A 16,879-nucleotide genomic window follows, 5' to 3' on the forward strand; every position below is an offset into this window, starting at 1 on the left:
ATCTGAGCTTTCATCATATTCAACAAGGAGAAACACTTCTCTGAAGGGAAGTTGCTCCTCCTCCGATGAAGAACACAGGAGAAGTGTCCGGACTCTTCCTCGATGTCAACACACTAATATCAAAATGGAAGATAAGTTTCAAGACCAAACCTGGGGAGCTTGTGTGTGAGATGTGTTCAAATCCCGTAAACTCTTACAGCTCATTTCCTCAAAATGAACAAAAAGTAATAATTATAATGAGAACGTCACTCAGCAGAACTCGTATCTTCACCAAAGCCCAACAGTCCCTTCAACTTAATGGAGCGGCACTGAATTTCACACACTCGTAGATATGAGTCCTCCAAACGGACCGGATCTCTCAGAACCAAGATCCAAGACTTTCCAGCTAAAGGAATCTTAAACAAAAATTGTTTAAAAAACAGAAAATTAAAAAGAGTTGGTTCTTGACACACGTCTCAAGTTATGAGAAACCAGCTTAGTAATGTTTGGACAGCAGCGAAAACATAAACTCATAAATAGATGGACAGGGTCATGAGTCGTGTTTGTGTGTATGTGTGTGTCTGTGTTGTGGGGGGCGGGGGGGGGGTAATCCCACAAAACAAATGGCAGGTGAGGAGCTGAAAATAGAAACGGCCGAGGAACAGGGGGGTTCATGTGTTGCAAAATGATGAAGAGGGCCGGAGGGCAAAGAGCATGATTGGAGGGGTGGGGGGTGAGGGGGGGGTAACAAACAGTAAGGAGAGGGAGGGGGGAGGGAGCTCATCTACTGTCAACAGCAGGGGAGAGAGAGGGATCAGCTGATAACAAGAGGGAGAGAAGGAAAGAGACGACAGACGAACAGAAAATAAGAAACAGAAAAAGATACAAGGAGGAAAAAAAGAGGAGAAATGAGAGAGATAAAGAAAAGAGAGATCGATAAAGAGACAGAGGAGGCTCACTGCAGAAGAAGGAAGGAAGGAAGGAAGGAAGGAAGGTAGGAAGGAAGGAAGGAAGGAAGGAAGGTAAAGAGGGAGTTTACATCTTGTGTCTGTGTTGATAACTATCTATTTGTGTGATTTATCAATTTACAAGTACGGTTTCGTTTATATAAATTGAATATTATTTTACATATTATATATTTGTCAAGTTATCTGGGTGATGTTTTAAACTGTGCTTGCCCAACTTGAAATGGCACTGTTACACAGAGGACGCAGGACAGCTCAAATCCTTCTCCTTGATTTTATTGAACATGAATCTTTCTGAACATGACCAACAAACATTCCGTAGTCTTATTCGGATTTAGGATTAGGATCAGGATTAGGTTGAAAACCAATGCGTGCTCTCGTGTCCTCCAATGCACAAACCCTTCCTAGCCCGGCCGGAAATCGCGGACCTTTATTTCCTCACCCGTGCTCACTCACCTCACGTGCCGTAATCAGGCAAGTGCCGCCCGGTGTGTGCGCAAATCGAACACGTGTGATTTGCGCATCTCCCCTCCACGCCACTAGAGGTTTTTTAATCTAAATGCGATCTCTGTCTTTACACCTCCCACTTGACCTCCTGGTTGCTCAACCCAAGGAGGTCACACTCTATCTATTCATTCTATTGTTGCTCTTCAACAGGAAGAAGGATGACCAGTCGTCTCACATCCCTGCAGAGAATGGACACAGGGATTCTCTTCAAGAGTTTCCTGGCTCCTTGTCTGCTTGTGTCCCCTGTGCTTGGCTTCATGACTGGAACAGGGTAGCTTGGAAAGGTCCTCACATTTACATCTCTGACGATTCCTCTTCGGTCAGCATTAACACTGACTACCCTGGCCAATTTATATTGACTCCTCAAGGCATTTTGGTCAGCCAGCCAGACCACATCTCCCACTGCAACGTTCCTCTCTCTTGTGTGCCACTTGCTCCTTATGAACAGGTTAGGACCAGCTAGCTGGCACCACTTCTTCCAGAATTTGCTGACCTCTGCTTGTATGGTTTGGAGTCTCTTGTATGGGTAACCTTCAAACTTGAAATCTCCCGGGTCTCCTCTTGGGCTGGCTCGTCCCAGTATGAGGGAATTGGGACTGATGTATTCCACACAGTCCTCTCGGCTTTGAATCCTGGCATCTATCGGTCTTTCATTTGCCAGGTTGGCTGCCATGAAGAGGAATGTTTGGAATTCCCCCCATGTGAGAACTCCATCACCACCAAGGTTGTTCAGGGCTCGCTTCACTATCTTGACAGCTGCCTCTGCTGCTCCATTTCTGTGGGGAGAGTCTGCAGGGTGAATCCTCCATGACCACTCTGTTCCATGATTGACAGCTTCCTCTTCAATCTGAGACCTGTTCTGTCTGCTCAGAAATCTGTGAAGCTCCTCCAGAGCAGGTCTGGCCCCTACAAAGTTTGTGCCAGGATCTGTCCACAATTTCCTAGGGTGTCCCCTCAGTGCAGAGAATCTTTGGTAGGCCAGCAGAAATCCCTCAGAAGACTGGTCACTCACAACATCAGTGTGTATGGCTCTTGAAGCCATGCAGCAGAATACAACCCCCCAGACTTTGAGTTTGACCCTTTTCCTTACTTCATCTTTTACCTCATAAGGTCCGAACAGGTCCATGGTTGTAAACTCAAATGGCAATGCTGGGCCTGTTCGCTCTGGTGGCAAGTCACTCATGATCTGCTGGCACTGTTTTGCCCTGTTTTTCCTGCATACCACACAACTGTCTACTACTTGTTTTGCAATTCTTCGACCTTTGATTACCCAGGCTTTTTTCCTCATCCTGAGCAAGGTTCCTGCTATTCCCTCATGGTTTGCCTTGTGGGCTTCCTGTGCCAGCAATGTAGACACCCATGCCTCGTATGGTAAGATGGGCACTGCAGTTTTGTCTTCATCAAACATCTGAATCCTGCCTCCACAAACCAAGAGCTCAGAGTCCGCATCTCTGTATACTGCCAGTCTGCTTAGGGTAGTGTCAGGAAAAGCTACACCTTCCTGAGCTTCACTAAAGAGATCCCTGAGGCTATCTTCACGCTCTCTCACTGTAAGCACAGTTTGCTTGGCCTTTTCCTTTAGTGATGACACTTTATGCTTAGCTTCTTGAGTTCTTGACTGGCTTTTCATCTCTATCCACTTCTTGGCAGCTCGCCATATCCAGGCGATGATCCTGACCAGCTTGGACAAGGAGCTGTAATTCCTCACTTCCAGTAGGTTCTTTATTTCCCATCTCCTGGGTGCCCTTCCTGCCAGAAGAGCTGGATCAGCGGCCATACTTTTCTCTCCACTTTCATCCTTCAGGTCTTTTTGTGGGGCACTTGCTTGGCTTATCTTAGCTTGAGCCCTTGTCATTCCTGCTGAGAATGCCTTTCTCTGGAGTCTGTTGACACTCTCTCTAGCGTGCACTGCAACCTCTCCTGCTGACTTTTTAGGCCACTCCTCCACTGGCCACTTTAGGAACTCTGGCCCATCCTGCCATGTGGAATCCTCCTTTAGATCTTCATGAGTGCCTCCTCTTGTAATGATGTCAGCAATGTTATGCTCTCCAGGGATCCACCACCAGTCTTCAACTGAGCCAGCCTTCTGGATTTCACCCACTCTGTTCGCAAAGAAAGTTTGGTACCCATAACTCTCTCTTTGAATGGCTCCTAGGACTGTTTGACTGTCCACCAGGTGGAGCCATCGCTCTATCTCCAGGCCTCCATGCTTCTCAACGTACTTCCTGAGCCTGGCTGCAAAGACAGCGCCGCAGATCTCAGCCTTCACGGCCTCCCCTTTCTGATCCAGTGGAGTCAGCTTGGCTTTCGACTCTACAAACCGGATATCGACTCCTTTACTAGTGTTCCACCTCAGGTACATCACAGCTCCATATGATTTGTCACTCCCGTCTGAGAATGTGATTCCCCATGGTTTCCCTTTCCAGTGAGCTGGTGTCAGGCTTCTTTGAAACTGAACTTGTCCAAGCTGCGCATACTCCTCAAACAGCTGAATGGCTTCTTCTCTGAGGCTCTCTGACAGTGGTTTATCCCAGGTCTCACGGGTCAACTTCCCTCCTCCTGCCTCCTGGAATGCTCTCCTAACAAGGATAGCGCCCTTCTGTTTCAGAGGTGATACCAAACCGATGGGGTCATAGAGTCCAGCTACTTGGCTTAACAGGTCCCTTCTTGTCAGCGGGTTAGGCGTTCCAGGTTTCACCTCCATTCTGAGAAGATCCTTGCCTACTCTCATCTTCTTTTTCCTTTTGGAAAAGTTGATCGAGGTCATCATGTAGAGCTTGTCCTCCTCCACCTTGTATCCAATGCCCAGGGCTTTGTTATCTTCATCCCTCATTTGGTTTGGGAGGATGAAGGTTTTCTTCTCCATCCCTTCCACTCTTGATGTCAGGACCTTTGCTGCAGCCTCCGGCCTCCCACTTTGGCCTGACCGGACCCACGGTTTCAGAAAGAAGCCTCCGGCTCTCAGAATTTCTTCAACGCCTTCAGTCATCTTGTCTAGTTCCTCCAGGCTGTTATGGGAAGTTAGAATGTCATCCACATAACTGTCCTTTTCCAGGACTCTGCGCTCCTCTTCCATGTGAGCAAAGATGGCCAATCTTGCTGTCTCCCGCATAGCTACCTGTGCAATGCAACCGGCTGGTCTGTCTCCAATGTTCACCCTTGTGATGGCATATTGACCCATCTCCTCATCTGGATTGTCCCTCCAAAGGAATCGGTGGAGATGCATCTCTCGCTCTTCTAGCCACACTGAATTATACATCTTCCTGATGTCTCCAAGTGCAGCATACACACCTCTTCTGAATCTCAGCAGCACAGCTCTGATCGGGTTTAAAACATCTGGCCCCTTTAGCAGAATATCACTCATGCTCACTCCCCTGCACTTCTGGCTGCTGTTCCACACAAGCCGGACTGGAGTCGTCACTGAGTGAGGGTTTGGCGCCACCAAATGGCTTACATACCACACTGGTCCTGTCCACTTGCTGATGACCTCATTAGTGAGTTTTACGGCTGCGCCCCTCTCAACCATCTCGTGGACCTGGGCTCTGTATGCTGATTTCCACTCTGGCTCCCTCCTTAGTTGTCTTTCTGTTCTCAAGAATGTAGCTTCAACTGCACCTTTGTTGTTGGGGAGCGAGGCAGGATCTTCTGTCCATGGATACTTTGCATCCCAATGCGGCGATGTTGTGTGAGAGTCTCCTTGGACATAGGTGAGTCCTTCTTTTATTATTTCAAGCTCCCTTTCTTCAGCCAGTGTCATTTCCTTTCCTCCTGGTTGGCAGTTTCCACAGCGACATCCTCCACACTTTGGCTCACAGGCTGCTCCGATGCTGTCCCATCTCCACCACTCCAGGAACTCACGGTTTGCAGCAGCTGTAACCGTTTCCTTTGCACTGTCCTTTCGCTGCATACGGGCTGCTTCAGTACTTGGGCTCTCAACTATCTCCTCATACTTGACTGCAGCAGTTCTCATGGAGCGAGCAAAGTGTGTTCTGGACTCATGTGCTGCCACCTCTATCTCCTCGAACAGGTTGGGGTGTGCTCCGCCCACTGTCATTCCCAATGGACTCTCCCACAAGACGAGGTCCCCAACAACTTTAACCCTTTGTGGAGCAAGTCTTCCCTCGCGATGGCTGATGAGCAGATCAATCTTTTCCGGCCTCCTTAATTCCTCAAGCTTCACTTCTGGGAAGAACTTCTGCAACTTTTCCGGCTTGACAACTTTGTGCACCTTGGCAATCTCATCCAGGCCGTAACAGATCAGTTCATGAGCCTTCTCCGCTCCTTTGGGGGTTTTCACTCTGACTCGAAGAAGATATCTTTCCGTGTTCACCTTGATGGTCATTCCGCCTACACCATGCACAACCAGGGTTATTTCTTCACTCCGCAGCCTCAGCCTGTGTGCAGCCTTATGGGTGATATAGTTTGTGTCTGAGGCAAGATCAACAAGAGCTCCAATCTTCTGCCCAGCATTAGCAGTTACCTCCATCAGCATCATAATGACAGGAAGCTCGCACAGGCCACTTTTCTTCAATAGCTGGGACTGGTGGTTCTTCATGCCACCCTCTGTAGCTTTGTTCGTGAATGCCATTCTGCACCTTTCTGCTTGCACTGAGGACAGCTCAGCCAAGAATCCTTCCTGTTCGGCTGTTAGTTTGCTCTTTCTTCTGCCATCTTTCCCACTTCTCTCCTCGTTTCCACTCTTGTTTTCTCCATTGGGGCAAATAAAGTAATGGTGATCTGAGGAGTCTCCCTTCTTACAGTCTTTGTTCCTGCATAGGAAAGTGTCTCTGCAGTATCCATCATCTTCATGACATCCAAGACATTTTCTGCATGCTCCCAGCTTCTTTACAATAGCATTCTTCTCTTGTAGCTTCAGCCCTTTGAACTTTCTACAGAAGAAAATCTTGTCACTGTGCCTTCCATCACCGCAGACAACACACACATCTTCCAGCCCTCCTTTCTTTGTGGTTCTTGTAGAAGCATACTTTCTTTCATATTTCTTCCCACGTTCTGGTTTCTCCATCTTCTCCACAAACCTTAGCTGGTCAAGTCTCTCTAGGATCTCTTCTTGATTCTTTAGGAACTTCAGGAGCATGTCAAAGTGGTTGTCTGTGGTGACATTATTGCTAGAATTTACCATAAAGGCTAGCCAGTCTCTCTTTACAAAGTCGGGTAACTTGCTCTCAATGGATTTAATGACGAGAGGGTTCTTGATTGCGCCAGAGATTCCCAGCTCTGTGAGGTCTGCTAGGGATTTTTCCACTGCTTGGATCAGGTCGATGACTCTCCTTGGCTGGCTTCCCCTTGCAGGGGGTATTTGCTCCAACTCCTCCAGGATTTCTATGGCAATGGTCGATTTATTTCCATACCGGTTGTCCATGACTCTGAACATATCCTCTGCAGTGTTGTAGGTTGACAGCCGGATATCCTTCCCAATCTTGTCATCCACGCTGTCCAGGAGTTGAATTTTCTTGACCTCGGCTGAGCCAGACGGCTCTCCCTGTCTTTGAAGGCTCTCCCAGTCTTTCTTCCATCTGTGGTATTCTCTTTTGCAGCCTGAAAAGATGGGCAGTGTGGTTGGTTTTATCCTGACAATTGGTTTTGCTGGCGGGGGATGTGCTCTCACTGCTTCAAGTCCTGAGGCTCCTGCAGCCAGCGCATCCTTCGACATCCTCCGTGCAGTGACAAACTCAGCCTTCCTCAGTTCAAGGTTGCCGTTCAAAGCTTTCAGGTCCTTGACCCTGCCATCTAGCTCCTTTCTTTCAGCCTTGGGGATCCACCGCTCCCAGTTTGACATAACTCTGGCAGCCTCATTGATCCTTTTCTCCAGTAGAGTCAGGTGCATCTCATATGCATCCAGGTGAGTACTCTCCACAGGTAACTTCTCCGCCCGACTGCAGGCCTTCTCTCCTTCAGTGATTGCAGTTGTGATAGCGTATTGGCCATATCTGGACCACAGGTTTGTTTGGACAATTCTTCTCACCTCTCCAAACCTTGCTTCTGCTTCGTTAGCGGCTCTCTCAACGTCTAGCTCCTCCCTCTCTTCAAGAACCACGTCTCCCTCTTCTGGCTCTTGAGACTCAGCCAAAAGCCCTGTCTTATAATCATCATTCGCTTCAAGAACGATTTTCCGGCAGTCTGAGAGCTCGGCGAACTCCTCCCTCAGCTCTGCTTCCACCATGCTGTCTGCCCCTTTGCTGAGGAAGTTGGCCTGTCTGGTGAAGGTGCTTTTCGCAGCGGTTCTCTCCTTCTTGAGCTGCTTCACAGTCTTCTCCACGACGTCTTCCGCCATCTTGACCTCACGGACCAGCACAGCTCTCTTCTCCTGCGTCAACAGCTTTTCCTGGACTTCCAAGGCCTTTTATCCACTTCTCCAAGCTGCTCCGCTGGTTTTCAACTGTCAAGTTATCTGGGTGATGTTTTAAACTGTGCTTGCCCAACTTGAAATGGCACTGTTACACAGAGGACGCAGGACAGCTCAAATCCTTCTCCTTGATTTTATTGAACATGAATCTTTCTGAACATGACCAACAAACATTCCGTAGTCTTATTCGGATTTAGGATTAGGATCAGGATTAGGTTGAAAACCAATGCGTGCTCTCGTGTCCTCCAATGCACAAACCCTTCCTAGCCCGGCCGGAAATCGCGGACCTTTATTTCCTCACCCGTGCTCACTCACCTCACGTGCCGTAATCAGGCAAGTGCCGCCCGGTGTGTGCGCAAATCGAACACGTGTGATTTGCGCATCTCCCCTCCACGCCACTAGAGGTTTTTTAATCTAAATGCGATCTCTGTCTTTACAATATTTGATAGAAAAACAATTCATCTCAGAATCAAATTTGCCAAAAGAAAAATAAATAATCAACGTTGACTTTATAAAATCCTTGAAACTCGTGGATATAAAATCCAACTAATTAGATGAAGTGAGGAGAGAAGCAGCGACAGGCCACAGTTAACCTTCTGGAGCAGTGTGGGAGATCTATTTTTATTCTGCGTCCACACTCCAGAGCAGGTGTGTGTGTGTCTGTACCTGTGTGTGTGTGTGTGTCTGTGTGTGTGTGTGTGTGTGTGTGTGTGAGTGAGTCAGGCTCATTCTATTAATTCTCGGTGTGTCCGGCCCCAGAGCGTCTCTGCTACAATAGAGTCATCGGAGGCCGGGGGCGGCTGGAGGAACGTTTGGCCGATGCCGTATCTTAAAGGAGCACTAATTCAATTAAGAGCCAGGTTGCAGGCAGGCAGGTGGAGCAGGAGGAGGAGGAGGAGGAGGAGGAGGAGGAGGAGGAGGAGTGAGGGATTAAGTGTTTAGAAAAAAGGAAAACGTAGTGTAGAGAGAACAGAACGGTGCAGACAGACTTTGAGAGGAAATACAGAAACACAGGCTGGTTCCATGGAGGAGGCTCCTGCCTGTGATGAACATCAACATGAACCATGAAGCTACAGACGACTTGGAAGCTGCTTTCAGACCTTCTGATATGTTCCTGACATGTTCCTGAGATGTTCCTGAGATGTTCCTGAGATGATACTGATATGTTCCTGAGATGCTCCTGACATGTTCCTGATATGTTCCTGAGATGCTCCTCACATGTTCCTGACATGCTTCTGACATGCTCCTGATATGTTCCTGATATGCTCCTCACATGTTCCTGACATGCTCCTGATATGTTCCTGATATGTTCCTGACATGTTCCTGATATGTTCCTGATATGTTCCTGACATGTTCCTGACATGTTCCTGATATGTTCCTGACATGTTCCTGACATGTTCCTGATATGTTCCTGACATGCTCCTGATATGTTCCTAATATGCCCCTCACATGTTCCTGACATGCTCCTGAAATGCTCCTGATATGCTCCTGATATGTTCCTAATATGCCCCTCACATGTTCCTGACATGCTCCTGAAATGCTCCTGATATGCTCCTGATATGTTCCTGATATGTTCCTAATATGCCCCTCACATGTTCCTGACATGCTCCTGAAATGCTCCTGATATGCTCCTGATATGTTTCTGAGATGTTCCTTGACAGGTGCCAGAGGTGAAACCACTGTGTTTAAGCTCCTGGTTCATCTAAGGATACATGTCACAATGTTAAAGCAGCATCTTTAAAATGCTTGTGTACATTGGTGTGGATGTGTATTTTGTATATCTGTGTGTGTGTGTGTTTAAGTGTGTGTGTGTGTGTGTGTGTTTAAGTGTGTGTGTGTGTGTGTTTTTAAGTGTGTGTGTTTGCCCTTGTGACTCCTGCAGACCCACACTGCCTCTCACACGTCCTTACAGTAATAAGCTGAGGCCCAGAAATCGAACCCATTTACGAGTCCGGACGCCGGAAACAGACAAATGATCAGTGAAATGGAGTCGACTTCTCTTAAAATGGAGTCCCTTCTCTCCATTTAGTCCCCCCCCTCTCTCTCTCTCTCTCTCCATACAAATGACTGCTATCAATATTTCCAATCTTCATTTCTCCAGAAGCTCACAGCCTCTTTCTGCCAGAAATCAATGGCTTCCCACTGAGAGCTGTGACAAGGATCAAAAGTACGAGCGGCTCGACTCACTTTCTTCAGATCGAGTCTCGTTTCTATACAGTTTCATCATTGAGGCAGCCACAGTGTGTGTGTGTGTGTGTGTGTGTGTGTGACCCATCCATAACTTGACCCTGACGTTCGCTTAATAAGCAAATCAATAATCATAATGATTCTATAGACGTATGTTTGGTAACTACGTAAATTGAAGTATTCATTAAATAGAATCAGTCATTTCAGGTCGTTCTCATCTCACTGATGTTTGTTTCATGTTTCTGATCAGTTTGCTTTTAATTAGTTTATTAACGATATGACAAACGGGATAAGACTTCATGATTGACAGCTGAGATTGACTCTGGATCGGTCGATGCCTAGGCTCCGCCCCCTGATCTCTGCTGCTCAGACTCAGACAGATATTTTGGCCAAATGTCGAGATTGTTTCAGGAAGTGGAGAAAGTCCATCTTTATTCAGTCTGTGGTTATGATGGTGGTAATAATATGTAATATATATAATGAATGACCTCCTGACCAATCAGCTCTCTTGGAAAAGAGGAAGTCATGTGCAATCACATGTAGATTCCTTCTCTGAGACCAATCCATCAACCTTTCCTCAGACTGAGTGTGTCGGGGGGGTTGGAGCTCATCCATTCATCACATCCGCTGTGAAGTAACGTGAGTAGAAACTAATAAAACCTTCTAATAAAAGCTCTGGGTAAAGTCCAAATGAGAGAACAGCAGGAAGTTCTCCTCAGGAAGAAGTGAAGTCCGGCAGAAAACCAGGATATAAATATCTCAGGTAGAAGAAGAGGAGCCTCACACGTAGAAGACGCCTGAAGAGACGTCAGCTTGTAAAATCAAGGAGATTTGAGAGCTTTCGGTGAAAAGTGCCGACGCCAGTGATGAGCAGTGGAATTTGAGAGGATTTCCTGTTGTTGTAAACTCATCTGATCAGAGAATCTCCTGCTGTGTTCTTCATATGTGATGAAAGACAAATTTCAGAGAAGTCTGAAATCGACCCCTTGCAAATAACAATAACCTGCAAGTAGCAGAGGTCGGGGGGGGGGGGGGGGGTGGAGTGTAAGACCTATAAAAGCCGACCGATTATGTCTTAATGTTGCGTTTTACGACTTTATTCAAGAGGCCACATTAGGGAGATGATATGAAGCGAGATGGAGAATGATGTTTAACAGTCACGATGCAAAGGTCAGCGACCGGACGCAAAGGAGAAGTGCTGCAGCTTAAGGTCATCGCCTCAAAGTCCTCGATCATCGGGGGGGTTCCCTCCAACAGAAGAAGAGCTTCAGCATCAAACGTCCCTTCAACGAGACGAGGGGACGAGACGTCCTCACCGAGCTCTGATGGTGTTAAACTCAACAGGACACTGATGGAAACTGTTGATTCCTTCATGTCTGGATTGATCATAACTTCAATGAGATGTGATGTTGCAGTAAAACAGTTTGAGACGATTAGAAAACACACGTTCAAATAAAAGTGTGTTTTTCTCTTTATCAATAAATCGTATGGATCCATCTCGTTTGTCGTTGTCGTCGTTGGAAACTTTGTGTGACTGAATTCATCTGCATATTTTCATCATCCGTGTGTTTGTGTGTTGTCATGTTTAAACTTGTACGAATTCATTTATTTATGTGTGATGGTTCCTCATTTGCATATTTCTTTGAATGTGTGTGTGTGTTCATCAGTGTGAAAGTGTGCGTTGCTTGTCAGTATGGGTCGGCATACATGCATGAATTAATGCACGTCTGCTTGTGTACATTTCTGACTCAGCTGGAGCGCTTGTATGACTGTGTGTGTGTGTGTGTGTGTGTGTGTGTGTGTGTGTGTGTGTGTGTGTGTGTGTGTCTGGTTGTCAGTCACACGGCGGGGCTAGGCTAATCAGCGCAGCTAGCTGTTCGGTGTGTGATGTTGTCTGATTAATATCCTGTTAGCGTCCCGTGGCTTCTGAGGCTAACTGCTGTTTCCTCTACACAATCCATCGCCTCCAAACAGCCGTGCGCTCATCTGGCCTCATTAAGACGATGTGCGACTTTACTTATCAACAACACACACACACACACACACACACACACACACACACACACACACACACACACACACACACACACACACACACACACACAGTGAACCAGTGTTTTTTCTAAAGCTTATTGTTGATTAGACAAAGCTTTGTCACTTATATCTGATAATAACAAAAGTTAGGGGAGAAAAGTTAAGTGGGAATGTACATGAATAAACATCTGAATGTTTTACTCTTTCCTTTGATCATTTACTGGAACTGTGATATTGAGTTTCCTCCTAAAAACTACAACCAACCAATGACAGTTTAAAAATTAAAAAAAATAAGTTTCATGTTATTTCTCCACTAGCTAAGTTAGCTGCTGTGGCTAGTTCAGCTCTGGGGATCAGGACCAACGCTTCCTGATGGTAGCGACACATTATTAAGTTTTTGATAATGTGTTATGTGATAATATCTATTACAGCAAATTATCACATTGCAGAGAGCAACACATACAAATATAACAACTACTTCAAAAATATGCTATTGGATGAATCTGTGAGATTTGTTTCCTGTTATGTTTCTTTGTGGTGGAGGTGGAGGTCAGGAAATGTCCATTTTGAATTTATGAGCAAAACATATATCAAATTCAAATATTAAATTCCAGGACTAACTTTATTCAAGGAGTTGAGTTCTCTGTATTTAATAATATGTGGTTTCCTGAACCAGGAACTTCAGGAATAACCGAAAGATATTGGAATCTTTAAAGTTGTCTCACGAACTGAACTTGATTTTCACTTATTCAATTTGTTCATATGAAACTTTATTATCCCAACTAGAACTTTTTCTGGAATTATTGGTGACGCTGAACCTTTTCCATGAGCTTTGTGTTTTATGATCCTGCCTCTGATGGAGAACATCAGGAGAGCCTCTCCCTGAACACCCCCGCTCCTCCTACCTTGAAGCTCTGCAGCTGCTCCGAGGCGTCCTTGTCTTGTCTGAGACACGAGTTGAAGATGAGGAGCTCGGTGTCTCGCAGCCAGGCCTTCAGCTCCTTGATGCGCGCCTCCAGCTGCTCCAGGAGCGAGTTGGTCAGCGGGCTCAGGGCCGAGCGGGGGTTCTCCACCGCGCCGCGACCACCCACCAGCAGGGCGTGAACACCGGCCGACTGGTTCTGCTGGGAGGAACTGGGACCGGGATGGTCTGAGAAGATTTTCTGGAAGACGACAGAAGAGAGGGAGATAAAAAAAAATTGTTGGAGCGTTGGTGTGAGGACTCCTTGTTGTGTCGATATCCCATCATGCAAAGCAGCATATCAATCAATACATACATGGCCATTAATCATTTCCCCTCAGAAGTGTACAGATCAATGAAAGAGATGTCGTGTGTTCGTTCGTCAACTGCTGCAGGGACGAGTGGACGTCAGTGTCTGAGCTGAGGTCTCTGTCCCCACTGCTGAGGTCTCTGTCTCTGCTGTCTCTGCTCAGGACGTCTCTGTCCTGCTGTCTCTGCTCAGGACGTCTTAACAGAGACGCTTCATCTGATCTGTTAGTTTAGGTTTCACTTTGTAATTTAGGGACGAAAGAATTCTGTCTGACAAACGTACGTCCCTACGTGGGCGGAGTCTCCCTATACCTGACTCTGATTGGTTCAGACTAAACTGAAAAGTCTGAAGGTCTGAACCGACCCAGGTGTGAAAGAGTCCTGAGCTTCTGTTTGTAATTACACACATCGATGTCGAGGTGTTAACATTCAGCCCCAGTTAACAGGGTTACTGGTATAATTATTATTTATCTGCTGCTGTTATTGTAACTGGGAATTAGCTGGATGTAGCTAACGCTGTTGTCACCACCGCGCTGGAGTCTGTTATTACCGAGTTAACGAGGTTGTTGTTGATGAACAAACACATCAGCTGCTGATTCAGAGTCTGGAGCAGAAACACACACCCGAGACAAAACAGCGTTTAAGACACAATAGAAAGAGAGTGTTTGGTGAAGAGCAATCACAGCTTCAAATAGGAACCACTGAGAACAACAAGGGGCTGGCTCCAGGTGTGTGTGTCTGTGTGTGTGTGGGTGTGTGTGTCTGTGTGTGTCTGTCTGTGTGTAATAAGCTCTGCAGAGTAATTTTCCAACCCCTGTTGATTACACAGTAAGACACAGCGAGCAGCTGAGAGAGACTATTCCCCACTTGGGTTCAGACGAGTGTGTGTTTGTGTGTTTTTCTGCAAACCGCTCATCAGTGTAGAACAAACACACTTGTGATGCGACGCCGAGCTCGGAGGTGAGTCGCTGGCCGACATCATCTCGCCCGAACACGTCAGCTCCAACACTTTCGAAACCGTTTTCAGACACGGAAGTCGGGGGGGGGGGGGGGGGGGGTCGTGTCTGGACGCTCTGCGGAGTTTTTGTTTCTCACAGGAGCAACGCACAAAAACACACAACTCTCCGGAGCGTTCAGGTGCAGTAGGAAGAGGCAGGATGTGACATTTCAACTCTTTTGTCGGCTCCTCTTGCTCATCCTGAGATATTTGTGTTATTAATATGTTTTTTGCATCTGTCGCATTAGAATCGTGAATCAAGTCTGTAGGATCCAATGGGACATCTGTGTTCACACATGCAGCCGCTGCAGATCAGCTCTGGAGAATCTCCGGAGTTTAATCTGAAAGTAAAAATGTTCTTTGAATCTTCCCCTCACTAGTTGTGTGATTTACTGTCGTGACCGAATGTGATGCATCAGCATTCTGGGTCAAATCGAGTGGCAACGAACCAAAGTTAAAACTCTGTCCGGGGGAAACAAAAAGACGAGACTTCAATTTAGAAAGGATGTAAATTTATAAGAATATAACTAAGACTGCTGAAGCGTGACGTTTGAATGTTTGTTATTTCATAAACAACTTCATTCTTCACTTCGAAAAAAAATTATATATATATGACGAGAGGGAATTCAGACATCTGGGAAAAGCAGGATGGTTTTAAACTTCACAATATTGTTGTGTGATGCAATTAAAGATGAAATGCATGTAAGATCTTCCTCTCTCATTATAGTCTTCTTCATTCATAAATATCCGTCTTCCTCATGCCGGTTTGATTCCACCTCCTCTTCCTCTTTATATCTGTCAGATCAGATTTTCGTCCTGTTCAACAATCAGTTGTTGGAAGTTTATTATCGTTGTGAGTCTGTGAGATTGATTCTGTCACACTGAGGTTTTTCACTAACCTCTAATTAACGCTTTGCTTGATAAAGTTTCTATCTCACAAACCCTCTCTGAGCTCTGTCTCCTCGTGTCCTGGGTTCACACTGTTCTGTTTTAAAGGATCAAATCGCTGTAATCTCCACTGCAACACTAACAAGCAAACACAACAAGAGAAACTCTGAGCTCCTCCCGATCGAGCCCGGCATGGGTCCCTGCTGCTCATCTGCATATGGATGTGTTCGTACAAAAGGTATTGAGTCGTCGGTGCGGCAGCGACTCTGCCTCCTGAGTGGAAGCTCTACTTTAGCTGAACTCTGGCAGGTAAAACCGAACCATTAGCGATGAAGAGGGGCGATAATAGGACCCCCTGATCGGGAGAATGTGCCGTTAGCTTTGTTCTCCGACGCGGAGCCGGTGATTACGAACCCGTGGTTAGTTTGGCAGAGAGAGAAACAGATGGAGAGAAGACAGCGAGGCGTAGGAGGACGGACGTGAGCTGTCGGCAGGGACGTCATTTAAAAGACTTAAACTGCATTTCTCAAGACAAAAGTAACAGGAATATTTTGTTGTAAATACGATGTGTTGTTTTCTCTACAGGTGGTTGTTCACATCGCAAGATAACACAAAGTGTGTGTGTGTCTCCCACGGAGCTGAGCAGCACCACGTTGATGGCTTCTTTTAATACTTTAGAAACTTCGCTCATGTTATATATGAGATAAACAGTTTTCCAAACAATCGAGTAGAAAACACGTCTCTTTATTTTCATACATTCAGAAATAAAAAGTTTTCTTCACCGCTCACAACTTTCACCTTCAGGTGTCAACTCACTGGACGTCAAACGTGGGTTTGAAGCCTCAGTTTGACACTTTGTTCAGCGCCATCTTGGTTTTTGAAACCAGAAGTAACCATATTTGGAGAAGCGGGGGGCGGAGCCTGACTGCACACCCACCAACACCTGACACCTGCACCCATTGGACGGCACTAGCTGTCAATCAATCAGTAATCATACGATTGAGACCTTAAATGTTTAGTACAGTAACAATGCTAATAGAAGGTTAGCTCCACAGGTAGTGATAAATGACCTCTGAGGCGTGTGTGTGTGTGTGTGTGTGTGTGTGTGTGTACCAGAAACTGGGTACATGCCAGATTAATGCTGAACTCATATTGGAGACGACTGCAGTGTAAACAGCCCGACTCCTGACAAACTGTGTCAATACCAGATTTAATCAGCGGTATCGATCCGACACTCACAGGATCATGAAAGAGTCTGTGAGCATCTTTCATTTGTTGTTCTCCTCTGGAAACTCAGAGCAACGTGACACCTTCTCCATCCAGAGCAGTTAGCTCAGCTGCTCTATCAGCCTCCAGCGACTGAACCGTCCGCTCATTAACTAGAGAGAGTCTGATGTTCCAGCTCCAGAGTGAATCCATGAGATCCAGAGGTCTGAGAACAACGTCCTGTGACACCAGGTGTGAACAGGGACTTTCACACCACTGAGACGAGGTGGGTAGAGTTTGTTGTTATGTTTTTATCATATTATATTAATCAAGTTACTCCTGAGGTAAAGATCATTGATTCTGTTTCAGTTTCTGAACTTGTTTTATCTAAATGAATCTAAATCTCTAACGAAATCAGCGTCGACTCTGTGAGAAGGTAAAACAGAAGAAAGTGGAAAGTGAGGGAGCGAATGAAAAGAGAG

The 16,879-nt window shown here is 46.3% G+C and overlaps 3 protein-coding genes across 4 annotated transcripts in view; all 3 read right to left on the minus strand.

The window, feature by feature from the left end:
* Positions 1–16,879, minus strand: part of LOC128450548 (zinc-binding protein A33-like) — a 383,902-nt gene that overhangs the window by 216,157 nt on the left and 150,866 nt on the right. The gene's annotated exons all lie outside the window — the stretch shown is intronic.
* The window catches only part of LOC128450549 (E3 ubiquitin-protein ligase TRIM35-like), a 377,361-nt gene that overhangs the window by 209,739 nt on the left and 150,743 nt on the right, over positions 1–16,879 (minus strand). The window lies entirely within an intron of this gene.
* akap6 (A kinase (PRKA) anchor protein 6) overlaps positions 1–16,879 on the minus strand; it is a 120,380-nt gene that overhangs the window by 23,934 nt on the left and 79,567 nt on the right. Inside the window, 1 exon segment of the mRNA XM_053434063.1 lies at positions 12,942–13,199. Coding sequence (XP_053290038.1) covers positions 12,942–13,199 — 258 coding nt within the window.

This window comes from Pleuronectes platessa, chromosome 11 (assembly GCF_947347685.1).
Source record: "Pleuronectes platessa chromosome 11, fPlePla1.1, whole genome shotgun sequence".
NCBI classification, from domain to species: Eukaryota; Metazoa; Chordata; class Actinopteri; order Pleuronectiformes; family Pleuronectidae; genus Pleuronectes; species Pleuronectes platessa.